Here is a 27019-nt window from a genome sequence, read left to right on the forward strand (position 1 = left end):
TAAGTCATGTCCTCGGTTATGACAGGGAGAGTTTAAAAAGGGGAATTCTGGATGGCCTTATTTCTGAATTCCTATAAGAATTTCTCAGAACCCTGCCATGCCTCTTTCTTAATTAACCCTCTGTGTGCTGCATCATGGTCTTAACCTAGAATCTACAAGCTAGGGTAAACTCAGTAAATGATCATGAGCCCAAACAGTGATAACAAGTTGACCTTCCTCGTCAATACACGGAGCTTTGGCACTGGTTCCCTTCCAAGCCTGGGAGTCTACTTATAGTTACCTGTAGAACTCAGATGCAGGTGGAGCCTGTGAGGGATAAGACAGAAAATTCAAGAGACTAACCAAGCAGCTTTTAATTCTTCAGAAAGGGACTGTGACAGAGAAAAGACAAAAACCTGCTGGCTGAGTAGATGCAAGACAATGATTATTATTTTTATTTTGCTTTTTAACTTTTCTTTTTGAAAAAGAAATTTAGTACACTATATTTTAATCAAGTTTTTCCCTCCCCTAATTCTTCCCAGATCCTATCCACCTCCCTACCCACCCAACTTTGTTATTTCTTACACAACCCCCCTCAAAACAAAGAAAACAAAACACGGAACACATGCAACATGCTCTCCAAACAAAAATCAAAATAAGCAAGCAAAAGCTGACACAGACTCAAGCTAGTCCGGGTCCCAATGCTGAGAGGAAGAGGTGGACACAGGCTCTCCCACCCCTGAGGGAGAAGCTTTCTGTGATCAACAGACGCTAGCAAAGGGAAAGTCAGATTTCACCAGTGGAGTCTCACTTGGCACCTTGGACAGGATTTCTAAAGTCCTCTCCTCCCGTAGGCTGAGACTTACCCCTTCCCAGTTTGCTATCTCATTGGTTTCAGACACTGAATCTTACCTAATGAATAATTTGGGGGCTGGAGATGGCCCTCCTCTTTTGATTATGGCCTCAGTCACATACCAAGTGACTGCTTCTGAGGCAAGCAGGTGCAGACCACAGCTAAGGGAGAGAGGTGTGGGCCTCATATTCATCTGTAATTCAGATGAACTCTGAACACACCTCATTCTGGAAATGGGCAGTCTTCATCCATTCCTTACCACATAGCCCACTAGGACTTCTAGACTGTGTGTCGCAGCTAAGGGAATTGATTGTGGACACATGGAATGTGGAAGGAGATGCAGGGGCTGAAGAGATGGACCAGTAGTTAAGAACACTGACTGCTCTTCCAGAAGTCCTGAGTTCAAGTCCCAGCAACCACATGGTAGCTCACGACATCTGTAATGGGATCCAATGCCCTCTTCTGGTGTGCCTGAAGACAGCTACAGTGTGCTCATATATGTAAAATAAATAGATAAATATTTACAAAAAAAATGAAAAGTGTATTTCCAAGGGAGGAGAAGGGTCCAGAGCTAGTAGAAAGGTTGGAAGATAATTAGCCTCTCCTTACCTTTACAGACTATTTTGAATAGTGTGCTTTCTCACACATTTGCACAGCCCTGGATTTCTCACACACACTCTGTTACCTGTCTGCCGTAGTGGAGGTTCCCAGTCTTACTTACTGTCAACTGGCTTCTTAATATACTAACCCCACAGCTCTCTGCGACCCAGAAAACTTATATAGCTGTGCTCTGATGTCCTATAATTCTTGACATGCTCCCCAAACAGCAATCAAAATAAGCAAACAAAAGACCAGTGGACCCCCACACCCTAGTTTAGAGGTGTTTGCATGTTCCCTCATGGACTTCCACGGTGCTAAATATAACGATACCATTTGAATGAAGATAATCTAAAGTGTGAAACCTCAGACAGAATACTGTCCTCCCCTGGGAGAACACTGTGGGCTGTCCCTGTCACACGGATCCACCTAGAGCAGACTCTTGTTCTTCCTCCATCTCCTCTGATGGGCCAAGACATAAGTACCCACTTCACATCATCCAAGAAGCGATTTGGTGACAAGGATAGATTAATTCTGGACTCTGGTAAAGTCAAGATGTTCAAGCTTTTTAGGTGAAAAAAAGGAGCAGCCTTTTCCTGAGATGGCTAACAAAATGACAGATGTAGAGCCATTAGCAGCCCGACTCCCAAAGTCTCTCCTGTAGCATCTTGTTGGGCACAGCAGTGATAGACTCTGTTCCCACTGTGAACCAATGAGTTCTATGGTGGCCATGTGCCCGGATCCAGCACTCTGGGAAGCTTGGACTGGTCTTCCAGCCTCGGTTCCCAATCACAGCAGCAGCCTGTTCAAAATCAAGTCAGTCTTCAGGCATATAATCTAGACTCTTCAATCCTGTCCTAGCTTAGAATTAAAAACTTGATAGATAAAAATCTAAGGGAAGAAGAATGTTGAGATGCTTAAATATCTTTTAAATCTTATTATATTCTTTAAGATGTTCATGATGAATACAAAGTATCTTGATCATCTCCAGCTTCACTCCTCCCTTCTAATATCCCCCTCATAGCATCCTTTATTCCCTATTTCTTTTTATTATTTAAACCCACTGAGCCAAATTATTGGTGCACATATGTGCGTGAGTGTGGGAACCATCCACTGGGACATGGAAATCTACCAGTAGCTGCTCCTCCTATCCCAGCAGCTATCAACTACCAGTAGCTTCTCAGCTAGGGATGGGGCTCATGAGCCCCTCCCCCACCCATGCTGGAATTCTTAACTGGCTTGATCTCGTAGACTTCCTCAAGTAACCACAGATGCTCAGAGAGTTCATGTAACAACCTGGATCCTTAAATGATTATTGTGTTTTTATGTGCATGAGTGTTTTATCTGCATGTACACATATGCACCATGAGTGTGCCAGGTGCCTGTGGAGGTCCGTAGAGGGCATCTGATCCCCTGGGACTAGAGCTACAGGTGGTTGTGAGCTGCAATGTGAGGGCTAGGAATTGAGTCATAGAGCTGCCAGTGTTCCTAACCACTGAGCTGTCTCTTCAGTTCTGACCATTAATTAAATATATAAAATACCTCTGTCATCTCTCCGCACACTTCTTTTGACTTTGTGATCTATTAACCCCTGAGATACTATATAGTAAGTCCTGTCCCCTCATACTCTGCTCTACCCTTCTATCCTGTCATGCTTCAGAGGGAACCCATGATTTCCTTTCTGCCCCTCTAGACTCTCCTATGTTTTAAAGTCTTTGATGTAACTACCACTGAAGCGTTGGGGGAAATCTAGATGTAAAATCCATCTTCTCCCATTGGACATCCCTCAGAACTCAGAATAGACAGTCATGTGATAGGACTGTACATGAAAGTCAGCAAGCTGCCGAGGGTGATGCTGGACTACTGCAGATATGTTATCAGATTGAAAGAAAATGATTGCAGTGTAAATTCAGTCGCTGTTATTATAACACATATTAAAATACTGCGGAACATGTTTCCTAGGGAATCAAAATGCAGCATACCTCTTTGGACTAACAGTTCTAGCCAAGCTGTTCACTGAATTGGATTCTGATTATTTTTCTAGTCTCCTTCCTTTCTTTCTTAACCATTACCTCTTCTTCTAAAGGATTAACCCTGGTTGTATCCTCCATCCGTAGCTAATTAGAAATGAGCATGACATCATTTCTAAGGTACCCCTTAGTTGGAGGTATCTCACCTACAGACCCCTCCTCAAGAAGTCCATCTCATGGGCCCATGAATGGGTATCAGTACCCAACTTTACTCTGGAAATGATAGAGGCCCTGAAACACTTCCCTCCCTTGTGGCAAGCAGGGCTAATCCCTGCCCTCATGGCTAGCCTTCACATTTCAGGTGTAGCTCTCTGTGTCCTTCAGATTCCAAGTTCACAGGATTTCCTTGGAGCTCATCGATTCCTCCCTATAGATAAGAATGCACATGGTCACCTCTCAATAGGACCTCCCTGCTACTGACTCTATCGTCTAGAGCCCAGAGATGGGCGAATAGATCTCACCAGAGCCAGCAAATGGCCTCAGTCACCAGAGCCAGCAAGAGGCCTCAGTCAGCAGAGCCAGCAAGTGGCCTCAGTCAGCAGAGCCAGCAAGTGGCCTCAGTCACCAGAGCCAGCAAGCAGCCTGGCCAGAGCCAGCAAGTAGCCTCACCAGAACCAGCAAGTGGCCTTGCCTCTCAGTAGGCTGCATCTTTAGAGGCATTCTTTTTCTTTTCTGGCTATTGCTCAAATTTTAAGACACATTAATCACATATTCAGTTACAGACCCAAAGTAAATTAACTGATTCAGTTGTACAAATGGTTCCATTGGCTTGCTCTCAACCCTACTCCCAAAAAGGTGTGCCTTCAGGAAAATAATCAGTGGACATACTATATGAACAACTTTCCCAAGGACCATTACGAAATTATAAATAGCTAAACTCTTATTTTCTAGTTGATTCCTAGAGAACTGTGGTACCAATTAGAGGGGCTTCCTATGCAAAGAAACTTGTTTTCCTTTTCCCCCTTTGGTTCTTGGTTAATCTTCTGTGTAAATGGTAAAGCAAGCAGAGCTGTGTAAGAAATGATTTTTTTTTAATTTCTGATTTAGCCATGTTCCCTGCTGTGGGCAAAACATAAATAAAATGTGTATTTTGGAAGTAAAGACTAATTACCCCTTGTAGACAGAATGTGGACTGAGTTGTAACTAAAAGCTGTGTGTTTGCTACAGAAAATCTTAGTGTGTGTATAATGCCTTGCTGAATGTTGAGAAAAGGCATTGTTATGATATCCACCTCCCTAAGCCTTAGCAAACCTTTGGGATTTCACGCAGTGCACTCCTGTGTGGTCTCAGGATTGGATTTCCTCCTCAGATTCTGGTTTACAAAGGAAAGAGCCAAATCCCCCCCCTAAACATCTAGAAGTCTAAGTACGAATGCTTTGCAAGGGATAGGAACAGTGAAATGCCAACATGTGTGTCCTAAGGAGCACAGTACAGCTGCCAAGCAATCCCTGCAGGGACCCGATCATTTCCTGTTCTCTCTCCTGAACAATTTACCTGCAAGCTAAATATCTAACCTTGAACAAGCCTCTGATATTTTCACTGGGGGATTATGGGATTGAGTGGACAATAAAGAGATGTCATTAAACTGGTTTGATAGCGGGGCTAATGGCCGGCCCCCCCCCCCCGCATTCACAGCTGACCCAGCTACTTTAGGTGGTTGCAGCATTGAGCCGGAGCGAGAGAGCCCATCTAGTGTGTTTATAACTGACTGTATGGCGTGTGAAGAAGCAGAAGAGTTTGAAATGAGGAACTTAAGCCTTTTCCTATGCTGGTCTGGTGCTATGACCTCTGTGTGCCCTAGCTCCAGCCCTACCTGCTTCTTGTGGCTTCTCACAGAACAACAGTGAGCTGTCTTGTTCTACAACTCTGATGGTCCTTCAACTTGGCTTTATGTATTCAATGCCTTGTTGTTAGGTACATGAGGGTTCAGGATTGTTCTAGCCTCTTGGAGAGCTGACCTGGCTATATGTATTCAAAGCCTTGTTATTAAGTGCATGAAGGTTCAGGGCTGTTCTAGTCTCTTGGTGAGCTGACCTCCTTGCCAGTATCAAATTTGGCTTCTTTATCCTATCATTCCTAAAATGTTTTATTCGTGAATCTATTTTGTGCAGTATTAATTTTGGTGATGTTACTATAGGAAACTTCATTATTGTTTACTCTTGTGTTGGATATTGTTTTCTTACCAGGTGGGATAACTTTGTGTTTAATACAGGGGCTCAATGCTTAATGTGATTATTGGTGTGATTAGGTTAACCGTGGAATCGGGGCTGCTTGGTTTTAAATGTCTAGTCAGGCTCCCTATCTCTCTTGCTCTGTTCTCCTTTGAATGGCTTAAATGTTTTTGTGATTCCAGTTCAGTTTTTTGCATGGGCTCATTGACTTTCTTTCCCTCCTCAGACTGAAATCTCAGTGGTTTCCTTATGATTGGCCTCACACAACTCTGTTAAAGTTTGCTTTCAAGCGATGTCGGCCCTCTTTACCTATAGTAAAGAAACTTCCAGTGCTTCTCACTGGGCTTTCCTTTGCCACTCTCCACTGCCAAGCCATTGTCGTGCGTTACAAACCCATGCCAGACTGTTTTTTTTTTAACTAGCAATGATCCTTTAATGAAATTTAAATAATGAAAATGTATCTTCTAAATAAGCATCACTCCTTTGAACATCATGAAAATTAACTTGGCAGCAGCTTCATCTCGGAACATTACACATGGCAAACACTTGCACTGAGCCTCTGAGTTCAGTCATAAATTTGTCAAGAATCAATCTGAAAGATCAACCTTGACCTAGGAGACAGGACATGAGGTTTGGGGTGGGGGGCAGGCAGTATAGACCAGACAAGTGCTTGTGCCAGATAACGTGTGCCAGGTATCTGAGAGTTCCAGTTTTATGCAAATGGGACCACTTTTCCTTCTCTATGCAGGACCTTAGTCTGTATCTGTTGGAGAGCCATCTAGTCTTTTAAATATCTGAAAAGGTTTTACTTTTAATTTTGGAAAATGTTGAATGTATAGTTTCGTTGTTTTCCCCTTTGGTTAGTCCTACTGTCATTTTACTTAGATTGGCTTTGAAATCCATGGTCAGCCTCTCTGTTAGCCCAGAAAGGCTAGGTGTCTTTAGGATTGCTTCTTCTGAGGCTGTCCTGAGTAGTTGGACTATGACCCATATGCCTTGCTGTTCTTCATATCCCTTTATTTTTCTGGCTGAAGTTCATTGAGATTCCTGGGTCTCTGGGTCTCACGCTTGGAACATTTCCAGTGTTTCTTCATGTTTTCTCCATACAGTCCCTCCCCTTCCTTTATTAGCACCCAGACCCGGTGCCCTGACTGACAGTCACCTGTAGCTTGTGCGTGCTGTTATTTTATAGTCTTGTCTTTGCTGCCCGTGTTTAACCTAATATGATGACATAATACACACTATAGGTTTTCCTAAAACAGTCAATCTGCTAACAATTTAGTCTTCTGTGGTTTTTATGACTTTTCTTTATTTTTTGATAATTTCACACAATGAAATAAATGTATTTGACCTCCATTTTCCCCTTCAGTCCTCCCCAGATTCCCTCACATCCTCTCCCTACCTCATGTCTTCTGTCTCTTTGATGACCTGCCCAGTCCAGGTAGTACTGCCTCTATGTGTGTGGAAGGATACTATTTCTTTTGAGTTTAACAAGCATTTTTATTCGCTTAACCTTCAATTTAATCTCTTTTATCTATGAAATTATAACATCACTGTAAAATAATTATAAAACCACCTTACTGACTTTGCAGAAAACCAATCCCCACCGATTACAGGCCACTTCGGATATGTATAATTATTTTTTCTGTGACTCATTACTTCTCTATTTTGGAATTCCTACAAGTACTTTTATAATGGTTTTATCAAGAGATCGTTTACACAGCATAGGTCTGATGCCTTCAAAGTGGGCAGTTCCATGGGTTTGATGTGTTCACTACATCCTGTAGCCCTTAACAAATTTTATTTATCCACTCATCTATGTAACAATGCTTATATTGTTCATATACACCGAGTTTCTATTGGATGTCATTGGGGGCATTGCCTGTCTGAGTGGTAGATATTCTAAGTCCTATAAACATTCTTTACGATAAACATTCTTTACTTTCACTCTGAGATATGGTGGTTACCTAATAGTCATTTCACCTTTTCAATTCCTGGTTTTGTGGCCTGTTAGGCCAGACTAGACGACTGTTAAATCCTAAGCTACATATTGCTCACTTCCTAGATAAGAGTCTATGTCCTAACCCAGTGCCCATGGCCTTAATGTCTAGTGTTGGGAGCAGGCACCTTCTCAGTCCTTGTGAGTGCTGAGTTCTGACCTCGACGCTTTTCAGGTGGCTTCTCCCCTGCCCTGGGGAAATTCTCCTCCCCTGTGTGTGCAGATCTGCTCACTGAACAGTATCCACAATAGACCCTCCTTAGATCTCAGGAATCCCATCTGTGTCCTGCCTTTTCACTCTGGTTCTCAATTCTGTCCTTTCAGCTTTCTGAGGCTGACAGGTTCCTCCTGTCCTCCACCCCCGAAACCTCTTTCAAAATTAAACACTCCTGCAGGTACAGTCAGCCTTGCTGGCTGCCGTCTCTGAGCCGCAGTCCATTAACCGATGAGCAAATCTTTAAAGCACTGTCTTGCTGTGTTCTTTGATGACCAACAATAAAGGGTCTTATTGCTCCTGGAGTGGTCAACAAAGGTGTTGGAGGCTGAGGACCACCTAAATTTACCAACTACAGTTCACACTGAAAATCCAGCCCTTTAGAGGGTGCCTGGTGATGCGGGCTTCATCTGGTGTGATCCGCAATACTTGAGTAAACATTCTTTTAAGAAACCATAGTGCTGCTTGCTTCTGTGAGTGATGAAATGTTTCTCTCTCTTCTCACAGGTCATCAGTGAGTTTGAAGCCTCCCCTGACTCGTTTTCCTACAGAATCCCTAACCTGAGTCGGAATCGGCAGTATAGTGTTTGGGTGGTGGCAGTGACTTCCGCCGGAAGAGGCAACAGCAGCGAGATCATCACCGTGGAGCCGCTGGCTAAAGGTACACTAGCCACATGAGCCTCAGTGGAAGGGCCAACCACGGCTCAAGGGTTGTTAGACCCCTGCTATATCTGAAAGGAAGCTTGTGGGCATCATGTGTCAGCTGGTCAGCCCCAGGCTCTTTTTACCAGTTGCTAAAGAGGCTTCCCTAGTGGTGAATGCTGAACTAAGGGTTGATTGCTATTTTGATAAACACGTTTGGAAGAATTAGTGAAAATCACTACCTGCCATTTTCCCAAGGAAGTTCTTCAATCCAAATCAGGTTCATACTTATTAAAGATGCACACCTGTTTCACAGTGTATGTGATTTAAAATGTTACAAATGTAAGAAAATCATTAGTTGTTGAAGTAGCTAGTTTTCATTGCTATGAGAAAGCACATTGCTGACCAAGCAGCTTATGGAAGAAAGGGTTAATTTTGGCTTACAGTTCCAGAGAGAGAGAGGAAGGAGAGAGAGAGAGAGAGAGGAAGAAGATGAGGAGGAGGAAGATGAGGAGGAGGAAGAGGAGGAGGAAGATGTGGAGGAAGAGGAGGAGGAGGAAGAGGAGGAGGAAGAGGAGGAGGAAGAGGAGGAGGAGGGTAGCTATAAGAGTGGAGGTGTATCAAAGTATACTGCCAGAGCAGAAATCTAAGAGATCCCATCTCAAATCACAAATACGAAGCAGAAGAACTGAACTGGAAGTGGGGTGAGGCTATGAACCCTCAAAACCCACCCCAGTGGTGTCCTTCCTCCAGCAGGGCCCCACCTTCCAAGGGGCTGATAAGTTCCCCCAAACAGCACCTCTGAATATATGAGGGGTATTTCTCATACAAATCACCACGTTTCATTTGTAGGATGCCAAAAGAGAGAGAGAGTGAGAGAGAGAGAGAGAGAGAGAGAGAGAGAGAGAGAGAGAGAGAGAACTTAAGTAGCACTGAGACTCAGAGTCAGCAATGAATCCCTATGCATTAATCTGTTGCTTCATTGTGACAGTAGGTAGGTCCTTCAGAAGTAGGCACAGCCACGGTGTTCTTACTGGTGATTGCTGTCAGTAACTGTTTCCAAAGTCCAACTAGATCAGCCTTTGCAATAAATCTGCTTCCATGAATCACAATTTCAGTTCTACCAGGCAATGCCTCTTGACTCTGGACTGGCAATATAGTTCTGTTATCGTTTCTAAGGAACCAAAAAGGGAAAAAAAAACCCAGACATTTAAAGCTTCTGACTTTTACTTCCACAAGTGCTTGGTAATGAGCTTGTTGATTTGGTAGTTGAAAAACAGGCAGCTTAAAATGGTGAAGAACAAAGAAAATGCTATAGCTTCAAATACAGGGAGGTAAAACATCAGTTTAAAAAGTAAATTGGAGGAATTCTTGTGTACTGTACCCTTCAGCCACGACACCTACACAACTGGAGGGGCTCTTGTGTATTGGACTCTTTAACCATGATTTCCATGTACTTCCTAACACTGAAGGAACAGTGGAGTCCACAGAAAACATGGACTATAATGTCTGTCCTGTGGGATAAATGAGGAGCTACAACCAAACACATAGGATGGGCAGAATTCCTTCAGGCACCTCCTGTCTCTGATGGCCAGAGTGAAGTAACAATGATACTACCAGTCAGCCAGGGCTCAGCTGAAAACAGGCTCCTACCATAGGATGGGACCTATCCGGAGAGATTGTATTGTGCTTATTTCATATGTCACAGGAGTGGCAGCATGCTATTCAGTGGTGGAGCCTAGTATGCTTGGGGTCCTGCACTTGATAACCCCTGGCACCACTAAACAATAAGTAATTATTTAAATGCCCATTATACATTAGGCACTACACCTGAGATACTTAGCTCACGGAGGAGTTGATTGTGGGAATCAAATCTTCCCAAATCTTGGCAGCTAGGCATAGTAACAGCAGGGCCTCGCTGCCCTCTCCTTTTGCCCATATAACCCCCCAAGCTCTGAACCATGCAGGGGTCCCAGCAGCTCTGGGTCCCTTTGTGTGGATCCAGAGTTGGATAGGGTCTCCCTCCTTGTGATCTCCATGCCTGAATCTAGCCAGGCTGAGTTCCTACAAGGAGATCTTGCCCCTCCTTTCTGCATCCACAGCCTCCATTGCATGTGCAAGCCTGCTGGCTCAAATAAAAGAAGAGCAGCCTCTGCCTCGGGGTTTGTGCACTAGGAAGTGGTGTCTGGTAGACTGCACATGTGGGAGTTGTTTTCTTTGGAAGAACTATGCCCTGGTATCTACCAGTCCTGATAATCACTGACACTAGTGGTGTTGGATGAATCACTATCCCAAGCCAGATGGCCACCCTGAACTGTCCCCTTTCCTTAATGTATATAGAGATCAAGCTGTGTGGGGAATCAGACAAAGTATCACACAGCCAGTAAATAGCTTTTTTCAGATTTACTTTGTCTGGCCATTGGACTTTAAGTTTTATGTTGTCTATTCTCTCAGATATTAAAAGTATATTTTAATGTGCACTTTGGGGACCGAGACAAATCGTTTCATAAAGAGCTCTGAAAAATAATCGTGCTCAGAGAAAACACAGCTTGGAGTTGCCTGGCTTATGGAATGCCAAGTGTTTAATATACTGCTCATATTTGGATAGTAGAAGAAAAAGAGGCTGTGGTGGGGACTTTCAGCCATGAGCATGTCCTTACAAGGCAAATCTCTGTTAAGGCAGATGCAGAAGAACAGCATTGACAGCTGCAGTGTTGATTGGCTCTGAGGGGGCTGCTCTGTTGGGGAGGTCACCTTGGCTCTGTGCAAATAGTCTTCTCTTTGGCATTGTAGCTCCTGCACGGATCCTCACGTTCAGTGGGACAGTGACTACTCCATGGATGAAGGACATTGTCTTGCCGTGTAAAGCAGTTGGAGACCCATCACCTGCCGTAAAATGGATGAAGGATAGGTAACCAGCAACCCAATGTATGCCTGTTAGTGAGCCCTTAGCCAATACACCAAGCAGCCTTGTGGACATCGATGTAAACTGGATCTCTTATAATCTATGCTAGCCCCAAACTCATGGTATAATTAAGGATGACTTTACATTTCTGTTCCCCCACCTCCCTTTTCCTGGTGTTGGGATAACAGGCATGGGTCATCATACCCAGTACATTCGGTGCAAAGGATCAAACCCAGCACTCCATATGTGCTAGGCAAACACTCTACCAACTGAACTACATTCCAATGCCTACTTCGTTCATAGTAATAGACGCTGAAGAAACCCAGGGCTCTACTGAAACGAGGCAGAAATAGCAGCCCATACCTACCTTTGAGCAGTCAGGAAAAGTTGCTTCAAAGCATGTGATTTTGATCAGCTGTATGTATCAGTCTTCTATCGGTCCAGATCCTGAAATTCAGGAAAACACTTGTGAGGAAAGGAACCAGACCAATGAAGCGTCATTGTAGAACTTTGCTCTATATTACTGGAGAATGGAGACTAGATGCCCAAGTTATTGGGAGCTTTACTGACTCTCTCTTCTTTTGAGATAATGGACAATCTAACCTGAGGCACAAGCCCCAGGAAGGAACTTAGTTAAGCAATGGAATTCAGGGGTTAGAGAGATGGCTCAGCACTGACCTTGCAAGGGACCTGAGTTTTGTTCCTAGCCCATATGGATTATGAGGTACTGGATAGTGCCTCATAACTGCCTGCAACTCCAACTCCAGGGGATCCAACAGCCTCTTGCCTCCATGCGCGCCCCTCCCCCCCATACAGAACTAAGTAAAGTAAGAGAACACAGTTCCATGTAGATCCAGCATGTGAGAGGCTAGAGCAGGAACATTGCCAGTTTTGAGGACAACCTGCCGGGCTACATAGCAAGACCCTGTCTTGAGAAAAAGAAATGAAACGTATTAGGACTTGCCTAACAGAAAATCTGGTTCTCCATGCTCAATATTGATTGCTATAATAATAAACCCAAAAGAGAAAGGAAAGAGGATATGATGAGTCCTGTCCACGTGTCTCTTAAACACGCTTTATCTCTATGCAGGGGAAGAAATTAAGATATAAATAGAGGCTGAACATCCACTAATAGTCATGGAGATTTAAAATAGCGGATTCAGAAGGGTGCCTATTTCCAAACAAAAGCACTTACAAGCATAAATGATCAAAATAATGGGTTGGACCCAGGGAGCAATTTTCTCATTGCATTTTAAGTTGGTTAATCCAAAGCAAATTCATAAGCTCCCTGGGTCAAGCTGGCACTCTTTCTAACCTAGGAGTGACTCCAGACTCTAGAGTGACACCTCTTCACAGGAGGGTCAGCTCCGTGCTCCCTCGAGATGCCCATCTTGTCCTACGCATGTTGAGTTCATTAAGAATTATGATTTTAAATTGATTTCAAGTCTATAAGAGATCACAAAATGTAGTTCTCCATGTGTGATTTTGTCAAGCTGGCCCCTCTGCCAACAAGAGAGTTTTTCACGCTCGCCGCGAGGAGAAAAATCTCGTAGCCAGAGTTAGGGAGAAAAGAGAGACATGTTAGATTTGACAACAGTCACAGGCTTTTGGCCACTAATTGACTAGGTTCCTGGTCATTGATGCAGATCTAGCCTTCTGCATGATATTTTTTTTTAATCTCTGCTAGTCAGTTGTCTGGTCACATAATTACAGCACAGTTATTTCATAAAGCAAAAATAATTGAGGTTGCAATTTCCTGCTTGCTCCAGAGAAAGGCTTGATGCTTCTTGCTGACCTCAGCTAATGTGGTTATAATTTCTCTAATCTGTGCATTTTTCTTCCTGTGAGGCAGTAACGGGACACCCAGCCTGGTGACGATTGACGGCCGCAGGAGCATCTTCAGCAATGGGAGCTTCATCATTCGCACCGTGAAGGCAGAGGATTCCGGCTATTACAGCTGTGTTGCCAATAACAACTGGGGATCAGATGAGATCATATTAAATTTGCAAGTACAAGGTACAAAGCCAGGGGCCTCTTAAATGGCCTTTAAGTACGTGTACCTTACAGGCAGACAGAAAAATTGAGCCCACTCAACAATTGCTACTTTCATTTTGTAAAATAGCAAATTTATTTCGGAAAATATAAATTGAACTAATCAAAGGACATTTTCTTCTTACATTTAAGATGTCTAGTCTATTATTTCTGTATGTGAGCACCTCTAAAAACGTCCTTCTTGGTCAACTCATGCATGGTTTACACACACATGTGTAACTAGTACAGCATTCACAGAAAGTACCTCCCTGAGTGTTACTTATATTTGCTAATTAAATCAAACAATAAAATATCTTGTATCAACTACAAAGTTAAATTGCATGGCAAGAGGCTGAGAGTCTCAGCTAGTCATAGATGCACTGATTAAAGCTCTAAGCTTATTGTTATGCTTTGCGTTTGATGCAAGGTACTTAGTAATTTATTGCCATACACAAAATATATACAACATTCTTCAAGGGATATTAAATTAGTGTGCAAAACCCACACGGGTATTGATTGGGTTCAGATTTAGTTGCGGGAGGAATATTTTATTAGAGAAGAAATTCAAATGTGTGCTTCTTTGGATTCAGGTGCTGTCATGTTAATAGATGACAGCAAATGAAAATATCATCAATACTCTTCTGGGTGAGATGGAACACGGAGGGGGCAATACCATATGTTCCAAAAATACTGCAAAATCAATTTTGGGTTTTGAGTTTATTGAAGTCAGAAGAGTTCCTGGGAATTGTTAGAGCTATCATTAAATTATTTTTCTAAGCAGATAGGTCAGTGTTTCAGGTCTTTGGGTCAATATCTCAGGCTTCACTCACAGGAAGAGGGAGTGTTTTATATGATGTGCTCTCAAAATCAGAAATGATCTGATTGTGAATGTATTTAGTGTTTGGTCCAGAATTGAATTGAGGCCATTGTTTAGCAATGTGTGTCTCTCAGTCCTTACATAAGGTTGGGTACACATTGCCACAAACACTGTCATAGCTTTGGTTTTCAGAGCCTTTGTGTATGCTATATGCATGTGTTTATGCCTGTGTATGCACATGTGTGTATCTCTGTGTGTGTTCCAGTGTGTGCATGTGTCTGCATATATGTATGTGTGCATATGTACTTGTTTGGATATGCATATATGTTTGTATATGTACTTGTATGTGTATATGTGGTTGTATATGTTTATGTATGTGCATGTATGTATACGTATATATGTGTGTGCTTGTGTGTGCGTGCTTATGTGTGAGTGTGTGTCTCTGTATGTGTGCATGTACACATGTGTGTGAGTGCATGTATGCTTGTGTGTGTGAATGAGTGTGTGTGCTTGTGTGTGTGCTTGTGTGTATCAGTGTGTGTGCTTGTATGTGTGTGTATGTGTGCATGTATGCATGTATGTGAGTGTGTTTATGCTTGAGTGTGTGTGTATCAGTGTGAATGAGTGTGTATGTTGTGTCTTGCAGCATGGTATTAATTATTCTTCCTACTAGCTGCATCTTTTCTTTCTTTTGCTTGGGAAAAGCAAAACAGCTAAGTGGGTATGTCAATTATTTCCATATAATTTCCTGGCTGGAGTTCAGAGTAAATTATTGCCTGTGTCCCTAATAAGTTTAAAAGTTTAAATCCGAGATGAACAACTCGGGAATCCAAGGGATGGTAAGGAAACAAATTAGATGTAAATCAAGGTGGAAATGTGGTTGACTTTTCCTTAAATCAGAGATTCACTATGCTCTGTCTCGCTAGCCCGGGACAGCAATGAGACAGATATTTTGACAGAAATGAATTGTCTATTTTGGCAACTTTAAAACACGTTATTTAATCAGTGGCTGTTACAAATGATTTGGTAAAGGACTGTTACCGAAGATTGAAGATGTGAGAAGCTAATTCTTGTTTTCTACATCCTATTTCCTCTCTAGTTCCACCAGATCAGCCTCGGCTCACCGTATCCAAGACGACGTCCTCCTCCATCACCCTCTCCTGGCTCCCTGGAGATAATGGGGGTAGCTCCATCAGAGGTAATGAGATGAGTCACTCACAATCATGTCTGTAGAACTGTCCACTGACCAAAAAGGATCATCTTCGACAAGTAACTGTCGGATAATAGCTTATTCTCCCCCAAATACTCAGAAAACTCATTTCCCCATTATCTATGCATGCATCTTACATCTGTTTTTATGGTGTTCTTTGAAACTCAGGTCATTCATACAAAATTGGGCTATTAACAAACAAAGGAGAAAAGAAAACAATAAGAGAGAGTAAAGAGAAGAGAGAAGAAAGGAGAAGAGGGGAGAGGAGAACTGAGTTTCTGCTTCTCTGGAAATTTTCTCTGTCGACACTTAAGCCTTTCCATACCACCTAGTTTTCTTCACTAGAAGCCACACTTGTCTTGCCGGTTTCCATTTTTAGTAACTTTCCTTCTTTCCAGGTGCCCAAAATCATATAAGAAAGTCACTAAGTTGTAATAAGCGCAGTGTACTGGGTCTTATAACCTCCAGGTGTTGTTCTCTCCCAGTCTCTGTCAGAACTATGCCATCCCTTCAATAACCACCAGGTCTTGTTTGCTCCCAGACTCTGTCAATGCTATATAATTCCTTCAATTCACCAGTTACTGTCCTTACCCAAAACTCAAGGCACAGGGTGTTCAGATTGGAAACAACACTTTTGCAAGAAGACTTTGAACTTAGAACACTGTAGCAGGGTCTGGGGGAGGCTGATGCTGAAGCAAAAAGATACCCTGGTCGTCCTGTCATGGGTGGGGCAGGGGCACCATCTTAGTGATCTATAGCAAGGTAAAGGAGAAAGACATGGGCAAGAACAAGTGCCAAGACACAACAAAGGTCATGGAGCAGGTGAGAGAGGAAGGCTTAGGCTCCAAGGGCAGAAAGAGAGGAGAAAGATGGAGGAGACAGCTGGAAAGACTCAGATACTGCCAGGTAGAGCCATGGAGCACCCAGCCAGCTCCTGGCTGCTGGGGGCATGACATCTCATCTCCTTTAGCTTTGTTCTCAGCTAAAACAATCTGAGAATAGTCACTCTCCCTGGAATCACACTGCAACCAGCCAGGACTTGGCCGTCTTCTAGATCTAGTTGTTGGATGCTGGCTGAAGGGAGACTCTTCCTTTTTATTTTTTTGTCAGAAAGAAAAAAGGTGAGGTTACTTTATAAAAATAGCTGATGATTAGGGGTGAGGCTGTGTCTGTGGGTTTGAGGAGCGTGGGACAGCTTTGAAACGGCTGCCATGTGCAAGGCACAGGGACTCATTAGCAGACGAACAAAATCACTGCTGCCAAGAAGCCACCAGAACCCAGCTGCAGATACTATACAGCACAAAATTGTGGTGGTCACAATTACTATAGCAATCAGAAGTGATGTTGGACAGCTGGGGAGAAGAGAGTGTCACAGGGTACCAAAGTTTATGACAAGTGAGTGAAGTATGCATGCCAGTCAAGGCAACTGGGCTCCTGCTTCAAATGGCCTCACATGAGAGAGGGAGAGAGAAAAATTCTTAGTGAAAATAAATGAGTCTCAAGGGATCTGGGATCTAGATTCCAAACAGTTTGAATTTTGTTAGTCTCAGCTAGAGAGAGGCCTGGGTAGAACCAGCATAGAAGGTCTTGGAAGTGAAGCTAATTAGGCTGATGAAGAGTTTCCAAGTCACTGAAATATTTAGTGGTGCCCAAAGCATTAGAGAACATCATAAATCAGGCACCTATACTGACGGATATTGATGTCACAGAATTCAGCAGCATCAGGGAACATAAATCAGGGGTCAGATCATTTAGGTATTGAGGTGGCATCAGTGGTGGGAAGAGCAAAACCCAGTCCCCAAGTGAGCTGGAGTGGAGGCTGGAGTCTGAGAGCAGATCTTCTCAGAGATTGGCTGATCCAGAGGGAGCTCAGTAACACAAAGGCAGCCATGAGAGGTCTAGGAAGTATGGGTTCTGCGGCTTTGGAGAGCCAGAGGGAACATGAGTGTGGAGGATACTGATAACAATGTGGGCAGAAGCAGCAGTCAGTGATACACACCGCAGGGAGGGACCTGGGGAATCTGATTGGCACTGGTTTGGGACATGGAGCCTCTGCTGAGTGGCAGATAAAAAGTGTTCTATCTGTGTTAAAAGAAGAATTCCCCAGGGAGAGATAGACAATATTAGTCTAGGCCCCTGACGCCATGCATAAGTCAGATGGTGACAGTCTAGGAAACAAGGGCAGAGCAGAGAAGACACAGCTGACCCCAGAAGCATGACTGCAGATATCAGTGATGAAGAACATAGGAAATAATTTCCAGGACACCAGGGCAAGGAGTGAGCACTGTAGACGGAGGTAGTTTGCATCTTCCTCACTACCCAGTCGTCTAAAGCCCTGTTGTTGTCATCTGCACTGTGGGATCAGAGCACCGTTTGTGGCATTGCATGACATGACTTAAGCAAAGTGCTCGAGGCCATGTCTGATACGGACAGTGGTCAGCGGTAGTAGACACCACAAAGAGAGTGGTTATAAGGAGAGATGAGAAATGAAGTGTCAAGCAAACTGTTCACTCTGAGGAGAAGCCATGTTGCTATACAACTGTTGGGATGACTGCAGGACTTGGAGCCCAATTCCTCCTGTGATTACAAATGCCACCCCTCCCTGTTACATGTACAAAGGAGGTAATGACAAAGACTCATCTGCTCACTCCTGTCCTTATTGTCAAGATAGCCCCCTTTCAGTCTATACACACAGATTCAGACGTATCCTCCAAGAGGCAGATAGTTGACAACGTGGTACTCATCGAGTCCAACATGGTGTCGATGGGCATGGGAAGAGGCGTGGCTTTCTTTCCATGCATGTGCAAAACTGTAGCCATAGTAATAATGTCTTACGTGGCTGAAATGACTCACTCATCACTTTATCCCACCCCTTGTCCAAACATGAGGGAAAACTTCCAGAATCAGGAAGAGTTAGTATTATTCTCTTCTAAAGGCACCCAGAATTACAGAACTCATCCTGTTACCACTTCAAGAAAGCTCACTAGACTGTTTTCTGGTCATTACAGGCTACATCCTGCAATATTCTGAGGACAACAGTGAGCAATGGGGCAGCTTTCCCATCAGCCCCAGCGAGCGTTCCTACCGCTTAGAAAACCTAAAGTGTGGGACATGGTATAAGTTCACCCTTACTGCCCAAAATGGAGTGGGACCTGGACGCATAAGTGAAATCATAGAAGCCAAAACTCTGGGGAAAGGTGAGGATTTCTGACATTTCCTTGCTTCTTGTCTTCTCTCGTGAAGGGGTGGGGCCACGAAAGACTCCGCGAATATTTGAGTGGTTGTGTATGTTTGAACTTTCCTGTTTCCTGAAATAAGACTGACCACAGAACCTTCTAGAACCTTCTGGTTCCCTATCTCATTCATTGACATACAATTCAGAGAGGAAAGCCTTTGAAGGGTATCAACAAGAGTGCCCAGGCTGGGCAGTCATGAAATGGGCCACTTGTCCTCATAGGTTTTCAGGCTGGAAATGATTGGGCTATAATAGGTTAACACTTCGAAATGAATTGACTTTTTTATCTGAAGTAAAATAGAAGTTTGAGATGAAGCTCAAGGAACTGGCTCCCAGAGGTCAAAGGTACAACTGGGAGTGGCAGAGAAGACACTATCTAATAAAGATAGCGGACTCTCTATCTGAATATCGAGGAGAAGAGAGATTTGATGAGCTCCACTTCCAGGGAAGGAGAACCAGATAGCAGGAGAGAGATGGTATTTGGGTCTAGCACCTGAGTTTTGGGTAACAAGATAAGAGTTAGGTCTGTGCAGAATAACACCCACTAATATCAGAGGTCACTGAACTAAAAGTTTAGAGAGTGGAGGAGAGCTGCTGATGCTTCCCAAATCCCATTCTATATCTACATGGAAAGTCTCCAAACACACTGCAGTGTGTGAACCACTGAAGGACTCCACGTAAGAACGTGGAGCTGTTCTTCAGAGAGCTCTACACTGTGTAAAAATGTCCTATGTCCATCCAGCCTCCACTCTGGCTCCAGTCCTTGTGGTCGGGGAAAACTTGTTAGTTCCCAAGGCTTTGTTGCTGCTGTGAGTGACTGGCGAACCAGCCTTAGCGGGCACAAGGCTAGACAGAGACAGTAGCCATGGGAAAACACCTGAACCAGCTGTGGTCACCCATGTACCCACAAATGACACTGTTATCTCCCACAGAACCCCAGTTCTCCAAAGAGCAGGAGCTCTTCGCCAGCATCAATACCACCCGAGTAAGGCTGAATCTGATTGGCTGGAACGACGGCGGTTGTCCAATCACCTCATTCACTCTTGAGTACAGACCCTTCGGGACCACGGTCTGGACCACAGCTCAGCGGACCTCCCTTTCCAAGTCCTACATTCTGTATGACCTGCAAGAAGCCACATGGTATGAACTGCAGATGCGAGTGTGCAACAGCGCCGGCTGTGCAGAGAAGCAAGCCAACTTCGCCACACTGAACTACGATGGCAGTAAGTTCACGGCTTCATGGCTTTCCTGTTTGTGGCTCGGGGATGTGCACATGTATGTTATTCACTCTCCTACGAGACACTTGTCATTACCACAGAGTGAGCAGTGCCCCCATAGCCCATTAGGGTTTGGGCCATTTAGTCCCCTCTCTGCGGGCTCCCTAGTCCGTTGTACACAGATGACTGTCGCTGTGTGTCTAGCGCGAAGGGACTGAGGACTAAGGGGAACTCCCTGGGGAGTCTTAGCACAGGAGTGTCTTCTCTCAGAGCTGAAGGACTCTGCCTCCTGGTTCCGTTGCTTTGCAGATGACTGTGAGCTAACATTGCTTTTGTTGTCTCCCACCCCTTTCCCATCCATCCCAATCCACGCAACAACTTTCTTTTTGCTCTCATTACACCCTTAAGATGCATGTGCACAACAGTTTCCCATGGCAAAGGAAGTTAGGTTAGTCTCACCAGAAGCAGGGGCACTGAGGGGAATAGAATGGTGGATGGGTCACTCTGGGCCTGTGCTCACACGCGTGTACACCTTTATGCACATCCTAAAAGCTAGGGAGTCTCTTGACCTTTGCTGCCCGAACTAAATTGCTCAAATTCTGGATACCTGAACAGCACCCAGCTCAATGACGCTGACACAGCGCCTCTTAACAATCAGTCGATGGGTCTTGCTTAGAGGACTTCCATGCTGGTTTCTGTAGCCCCACAGAAACCCTCACTTATGGAAAGGCAACTACAGGCTCTGAGCTCTGATCACCAACAGTGACTCCTCAGGCTGTTGGGAGTTGTGGACTAGCTCCCCTTTCAGCCTTCTGTCTATTCCACACTGCTCTGAATGGACTGTGGTCCCAAGTAGGCCCTGAGTTGTGGTTTTTTTCTCTGGCATACTGTGCTAATCTTTCTGGCTTCAGTCTATTACAATTATTGCTTCTAAAGCCTATCTCAAATAGAATCAGATTCCCCTTGCCTCTGCAGCCAAGTCCTAAGCTGCAGGAAAGACGTCCAAGAGAAGCCCTTCTGGTGTCGGGCTCTACCCAATGGGCTATTGTAAAACCCTGGTTCTTGGACAGCTGCCTTTCTGCTTCAAGGGCCCAGGCCCCTCTAACATGGCCTCTCTCTGTTTCATATGTGCGACTTTATTTAGAGAAGTCTTTGTCGTAAGGGTCACGCACAAGCAGAGCAATATTCGTGTCTAAGGTTTTCCCCCAAAGGTGCCTAATTGTCTGTTCTTACAAAATGAAGAGCCAAGACCATGGCTTCTATCAAGTGCGTTTAAATGCTTCATCCAAGCCCCCAACAAGCACATGCCCAGTTGGACAGTTAGTATATGTGTCACTTTGGTCACCTATACTCTGGACCAAGCAAGGTCCATATGAGTGGATGCCAGAGAGAGAGAGAGCTTGCCATACATGGGTGACATGTTGACACCTGGTCATGTCCCAAATAGTCTTCAGACTTTAAATGTTAAGCTTCTGAGACATGTATGATGTTCTCACTTCACTCATAACCATATTAAAAAGGTGTGTGAGGGACATTCTCTTTCCTGAAGTAATTTCACGACACAAAGATATAACAGTACATATTTTTATATATTATCTTGAGAAAGGTAGTAGTCATATCTAATTAATACTATGGCTATATAGCTTCAGTATCTCTTTGGCCACATATGTTTCTTTTCATACTCGGAAAACAAACGTTGAAACAAAATCACCGTGATATTTACATCAGTCAGATTCCTATCTCCCCCACCTCTTTATCTGAGTCACCTCTATTTCCTTCACCAAAACTTTCTGTGTGTCCTTGTGGTGACCTGTTCACAGACTAGCCTCAGTCACCAATTCTGAGACTCTTTCTTGGAGTCTGGGTTTCTGTAGGCTTGGGTTTGCTGCCAGAGATTCTGTGATACTAAAAGAACATCCTGCTTGGCTCCAGCAGAGGTCAGAGAGGACCAGGGGTTGCATTTTCACAGTTCCAGCCACTAAATAAGATCATTTGTTTTTGCTCTTGGGAAAATGGCAAATATATATATGCATTATTTTTTCCTAAAGCCCTGGCTTTGTAGTTTGCATAGAAAAGACAGTGGGGATGGAACATCTTATATAATGGATGATGGTAAGATGTGCACCCCATAAATCACAGATGTCTGCACCCTCATGTTCGGCCTCGGGGTGGAAAGCATCTTAGCAGCCCAGAGTTCAGTCAACTTCTATTTTGTTTCTTACCGCTCCAAATAACCTAAGTTTTGTAGGACAGCATAACGAGGCCCCGCTAGCGACTTGCTTTTCGGTGACCTAGATAGACCTCCCCTTTGAAAAGTTGCCCTTTGCTCTTCTACCCTAAACTGGGAATTTTAAAAGCAGTTGTGAAACTGAGGTTGAAATCAAGGGAATAATCAAAAGGAAAAAAGGTCTAGCCTATGCTTCTTCAGGCTGAGGTCCCTTACATCCTCCCTGAAGGGGATCTTCCATCCAGTTGACAAATCTATTGTTTTTCCTTTCATTGGCAGTTTTCAAACAGCCTTTAGCAAAAGCACTGTGATTGACAGCCAAGTGGGCATTGAATTTCAGGTGAATCAAGGTGGCTTTTGTGAGCCCTCAGCCCAGGCGCTATACTGTCAGATGGTGGCATCCTAGAGTGCTCTGCCAAAAAACGCAGTCCTTTATGAAGATGTGCTAGGGTGAGTTGGAAGTTTGGGCAAAGGGAGAGTTGAGCAAGTCAACCCAAAGAGATTCAGGGAGCCAGTCCTCTCATTTCTCATCACACAGACACCCCCGAATCACGCCGCGCGGTCTCTCTGTAACCCCTCATCCCTAAAAACTCCACCACGCCGTCACCATTAATAGCCATCTAACATCGTGGCCCTGCTTTCAGGTACAATCCCTCCACTCATTAAGTCAGTTGTCCAAAGCGAAGAAGGGCTGACAACCAACGAAGGGCTCAAGATCCTCGTGACCATCTCCTGCATCCTGGTCGGGGTTCTGCTGCTCTTTGTGCTTCTGCTGGTTGTGCGGAGGAGACGGCGGGAGCAGAGGCTGAAGAGGCTGAGAGGTAGGCTCCTGTGTCCACCTCCTGCCCCCATGAAGAAAGGTTAGCTAGAGGACACCCACCGAGGAAAGACATGTGCCCTAGGAGCCAGTTCTGCTCACTGTGATTTGGTGACTCATGTGGGCTATGCAGGACTTTAGAGCCCTAGGGTGGGGGAAAACAGTAAAGCATTCAATCACACAGAGTCAGAAATGGAGCACAAACAGCCCCCTAACAAGTCCCTTAAATCCTCAATATTGGCAGACAAAGAAAATTAATTTCTCATGGGTCTTTCAAGCCTGTTCTGTTTGAGTTTCAGTGGTTCCAGTAAAGCCACCAATTATGGTTTTAGCAAAGAAAAAAAAAGGGAGGGGGAGCTTTGAGATTTGTTCTGCAAATGGTGTGGCCTGGAAGCAGAGATAGGGGCTTATGGTAGAGGTAGAGTGTGGTGATGCAGTCGAACACAGTAGAAGATAAGGGGCCCAGGCTGAGACCCAGGGTGAATAGCTTTTATTTCTCCAGTGTCTGACTCTGCATGGTTCTGGTGATGAGGCTTCACAGTTTCTGACCAACAGCCTTTACTCTGCAGTAAATTCCTCTGCAAGGAATTTCAAATAAGGAACTCTGGGAAGGAAACATTCTTTACCTTCTACTACCCAGGTCTTCATTATTTGGCCAAGAGCATCCACAAAGGGTATTTGTGTTTCAATATCAAGGCAATGTGGTGGAGCAGTGTTATCTATATGTAGCCTTCAGAGTTACATTCAAGGAGTAAGCCTTGAAATGGCTCCCCCAAGCACACTGATATACCCCCGAGCCGTGCTTTCATACTTAGGAAACCTTGATCTCATCTGTAACTGCCTAACCTAGCCAAGATCCCATTAGCACAACTAGGTCTGATGCTACCTGGTCCTTAATCTCCCTCCAGAAATCTCCTAGTATGTGACCCTCACACTTGATATTCTCAATTTCCTCTCACTTTGCCAACAAATTAAAAGTCTCATTTCAGCCCACTGTTTCTCTTTCCATTAAATATTTCAGAGCTCAGAAATTCAGATGAGTCATGTGCCGGTCTCACCAAACTATTCTTCCTAAATTTCCTTAACCAATTACATTTTAATTTTGTAGATAACCTAAGCACTTTGCTAGATTCTTCACAAAGATAAAAGGAATATGCTCCCCGGATTCTAAGTACTACTGAGATAAGCATGCCTTAGCATCTAGCAGGTCACACATGCTAAAACAGGGCTTCAGACAAATCCTAGAGCTGCATGAAGGAGGGACAGATGGAGGAGAATGAGAGCCTACCATAAAAACAGAATGATACCCCATGCGCCAAGAAGCTCAATAGAAAGAGGATCAAGTTGCATTGCACCAAGAGGGTTTGTCACTAAAGTATCAAATGGACATTTTGATAATCCCTTTTCACCATAAACCCAAATGAACGTCAGGGACATTGTCTTTGAGGTATCAAGTGGCAGTTCTCCTTCCATGTAGACAAACTAGTAGACAAACTAGTTCCACATAGAAGGCTGTGAGTTTCCTGAGATGCTTCATACCAACTGTAAAAGCATCTTATTGATGAGGTGCGTGGACACACATGAGTGTGGCAGCTGATGGATGAAGTAGCAGGGCAGGGCTTCTCAGGGCTGTAGCAAACCCCTCCCCACACTTTATATATCTTTCTCAACTACTGTTTTATTTTCATTGCTGTACTTATAACCCAACTCAATACCCATCACCGCCTTTTCCTTGCCAAGAACATTTCAAACAAAAGCTCTGGCTAACCAGTCAGAATGACAGAAGACCCACAGTGTTTCAAGTTTTTCTTCTCACCAGCCCCTTGGCCCTTTAGTTGTTGTTTTCCAAGGTCTATGCTCAGAGAAGATTCTGGGATTAACATTTTATTGCTAGCATCTCTATGTCTAGACTGGTGTTTCGTAGTTGGACTTCTAAGGGGAACAATCCACCACAACTGAGGATCTTACTCCCTGAAGTGGTTTTGTTTCCTTTGTGTAGGAGAAAAGGGAAAGCCAATGGGAAGGCACAGAGAGGCAGCAAGAGAGACAGGATGTAGTCTCATGAGGTGCTAAGGAGCAAATTCAAGAGAAGTAGCTTGCTCCAGCACAGGGGCACCAATACTCTTGATTTTATAGGCTTGTGATAAAGGCTTCTAGAATGAAGAGTCTGAAAGAAGAGGAGACCTCACCACTCCTTGAGATAAATTTAATTTAGCAAACCACTGTTGATTGTCTACCATGGGTCACATGTAATGTCTTTTTAAAATAGCAGCAATTTTTTTATTACTCATTGTTTTTTATTACAAGTTTGACAAGATCCTAGGGATCAGAAGATCCCTAAAATCCCATCCAGAGCTATAGATAGTGACCCTCTGAATGTGTGAGATCAAGGGCTGCAGTAGAGGACATACTCATCTCTCTGTAACCCTGGGAAGTGCTGTCTTAAAAGGACAAAGTAAGTGATGGGCACATAGAATCATGGAATGCCAGAGATGCCTACAAGCCACCTACCTTCAAATGTCTATTAATGGCATAAGACATTTCCAACCCAGGGAGGTCTGCAGCCTGGGTTTTAAATCATGAGTGTCTATTAACCCTCAAACTTCATTAATAATGTAATTCAATTAAAAGCTGCCTTACATAAAAGACCCAGGTCCTGTGCCTACATTCAAACCAGTTCCCATAGGTTTACGGATTAGGTGGGGAGAACCATCCCAAATAAGGTCAGCATTTCTAGGAACACACAGTGCTGCTGGAACATCCCCTTAGCAGGATCAAAAATAGAGTGAGCAAATTTGAATTAGGAAAAAATATAGTACCTGATAGATGTGCTTAAGGTTCTACGAGGCTAAGTTCAGACCCTTCCTCTTCTTTAGTGGTGTTGTCCAAAGTTGGACACAACTGAAACGTTTACACAAACACCACACCATGCTGTGTGGAGGAACAACCTAGTCAGGGGAGTACAAGGTAATATTCTTTTATGCAAAAGTAAAATGAAAGAAAGTGGGACTCGAGCAGCTTAGCCAGCCTATATTCTCCCTTCCTGAGGACTTACTAAATTTAGAGCAGAGCGACCTTCTAAATTGTCTTCAAGTACTAGATTTTTTTTAAAAAATCTATATCCTTATTCAGGACTTCAGAAGCTGTATCTTGCTTTTAATGATGCCCTGGTTTTCCCCAACTTCGAGATACTTTGAACTACAAGGTTAGAGAGTACGTCACGAACTGTACCCAGAACCCCAGCAGCCCCAACCTAATAAAAATTGGATCCCCAAGTCTAGTCCTCTACTCCGATATCAGTAAAAGCTGTGTTCTTTAGGGAGGGTTTTCCGGAGGAACTGAAAGCCTGTATTGCTGCCTTTCAGCAGGGTCAGCTAGCAGTGCCAAGCGAGAACTCTGTCTCAAATAAGATAAGCACAGTGATTTGTTTGCATTGCAGCAATCTGACCCTGTTTCCCCAACAAAATACCCTTCTCCCCTTAAAACAAAAGATAGTCATTATTTCAAACATGATTCAAAATAAGCGATTATTTCCAAACTGACCAATGCTAGGCGGCCATGCCCAAGAGAATCTGGGCTCATGGTTTACAAGGCAAAAATTCCGTGGGTGGGTGGACTGTGGGGAATCCTTTCTATTTTCTTAACTCTCCTGACTGGTTTCTCCTCTGTAAACAACCAAAAGCTTTCCCCATTTCTAAAACCAAAAAGCAACTTGAACTCTACTAAGCTCAGCCAGGGATGTGAACCTCAGAGCATGCTGGCACTCAGGCTTGAGAAGAGAGGGAAAATAAATATGCCTCCACACTGGAATGCAGAACCCCCAGGAAAGAGGAAGAACGCAGAGCTGGTTAACCTCAGGAGGCTCAATGCCAAGGCAATAAATGGTGGTTGAAAAATACAGCATCAGGACTGAGGGATGTTCGGTTCAGTATGCACTTCAGAAGCATAGGGACCCCAGTTGGATCCCCAGATGCTACATTTTTTTAAAAAGACAACAATAATCTTGGCACTGAGGAGGTGGGAACAGGCAGATTCCTGGGGCTCAGTGAACAGCCAGCCTTCTGGTCAAGCTCCA

General features: G+C 44.0%; 1 protein-coding gene across 1 annotated transcript in view; it reads left to right on the forward strand.

Annotated features, from left to right (window-relative positions):
• The window catches only part of Dscam (DS cell adhesion molecule), a 479658-nt gene that overhangs the window by 406564 nt on the left and 46075 nt on the right, over positions 1 to 27019 (forward strand). Inside the window, exons 21-27 of the mRNA XM_028752551.1 lie at positions 8351 to 8504; positions 11279 to 11396; positions 13243 to 13406; positions 15338 to 15436; positions 18457 to 18645; positions 19616 to 19906; positions 22772 to 22948. Coding sequence (XP_028608384.1) covers positions 8351 to 8504; positions 11279 to 11396; positions 13243 to 13406; positions 15338 to 15436; positions 18457 to 18645; positions 19616 to 19906; positions 22772 to 22948 — 1192 coding nt within the window. The remainder of the gene's footprint in view (positions 1 to 8350; positions 8505 to 11278; positions 11397 to 13242; positions 13407 to 15337; positions 15437 to 18456; positions 18646 to 19615; positions 19907 to 22771; positions 22949 to 27019) is intronic.

The sequence above is a fragment of the Grammomys surdaster genome, unplaced genomic scaffold (assembly GCF_004785775.1).
Source record: "Grammomys surdaster isolate TR1022 unplaced genomic scaffold, NIH_TR_1.0 125925, whole genome shotgun sequence".
NCBI classification, from domain to species: domain Eukaryota; kingdom Metazoa; phylum Chordata; class Mammalia; order Rodentia; family Muridae; genus Grammomys; species Grammomys surdaster.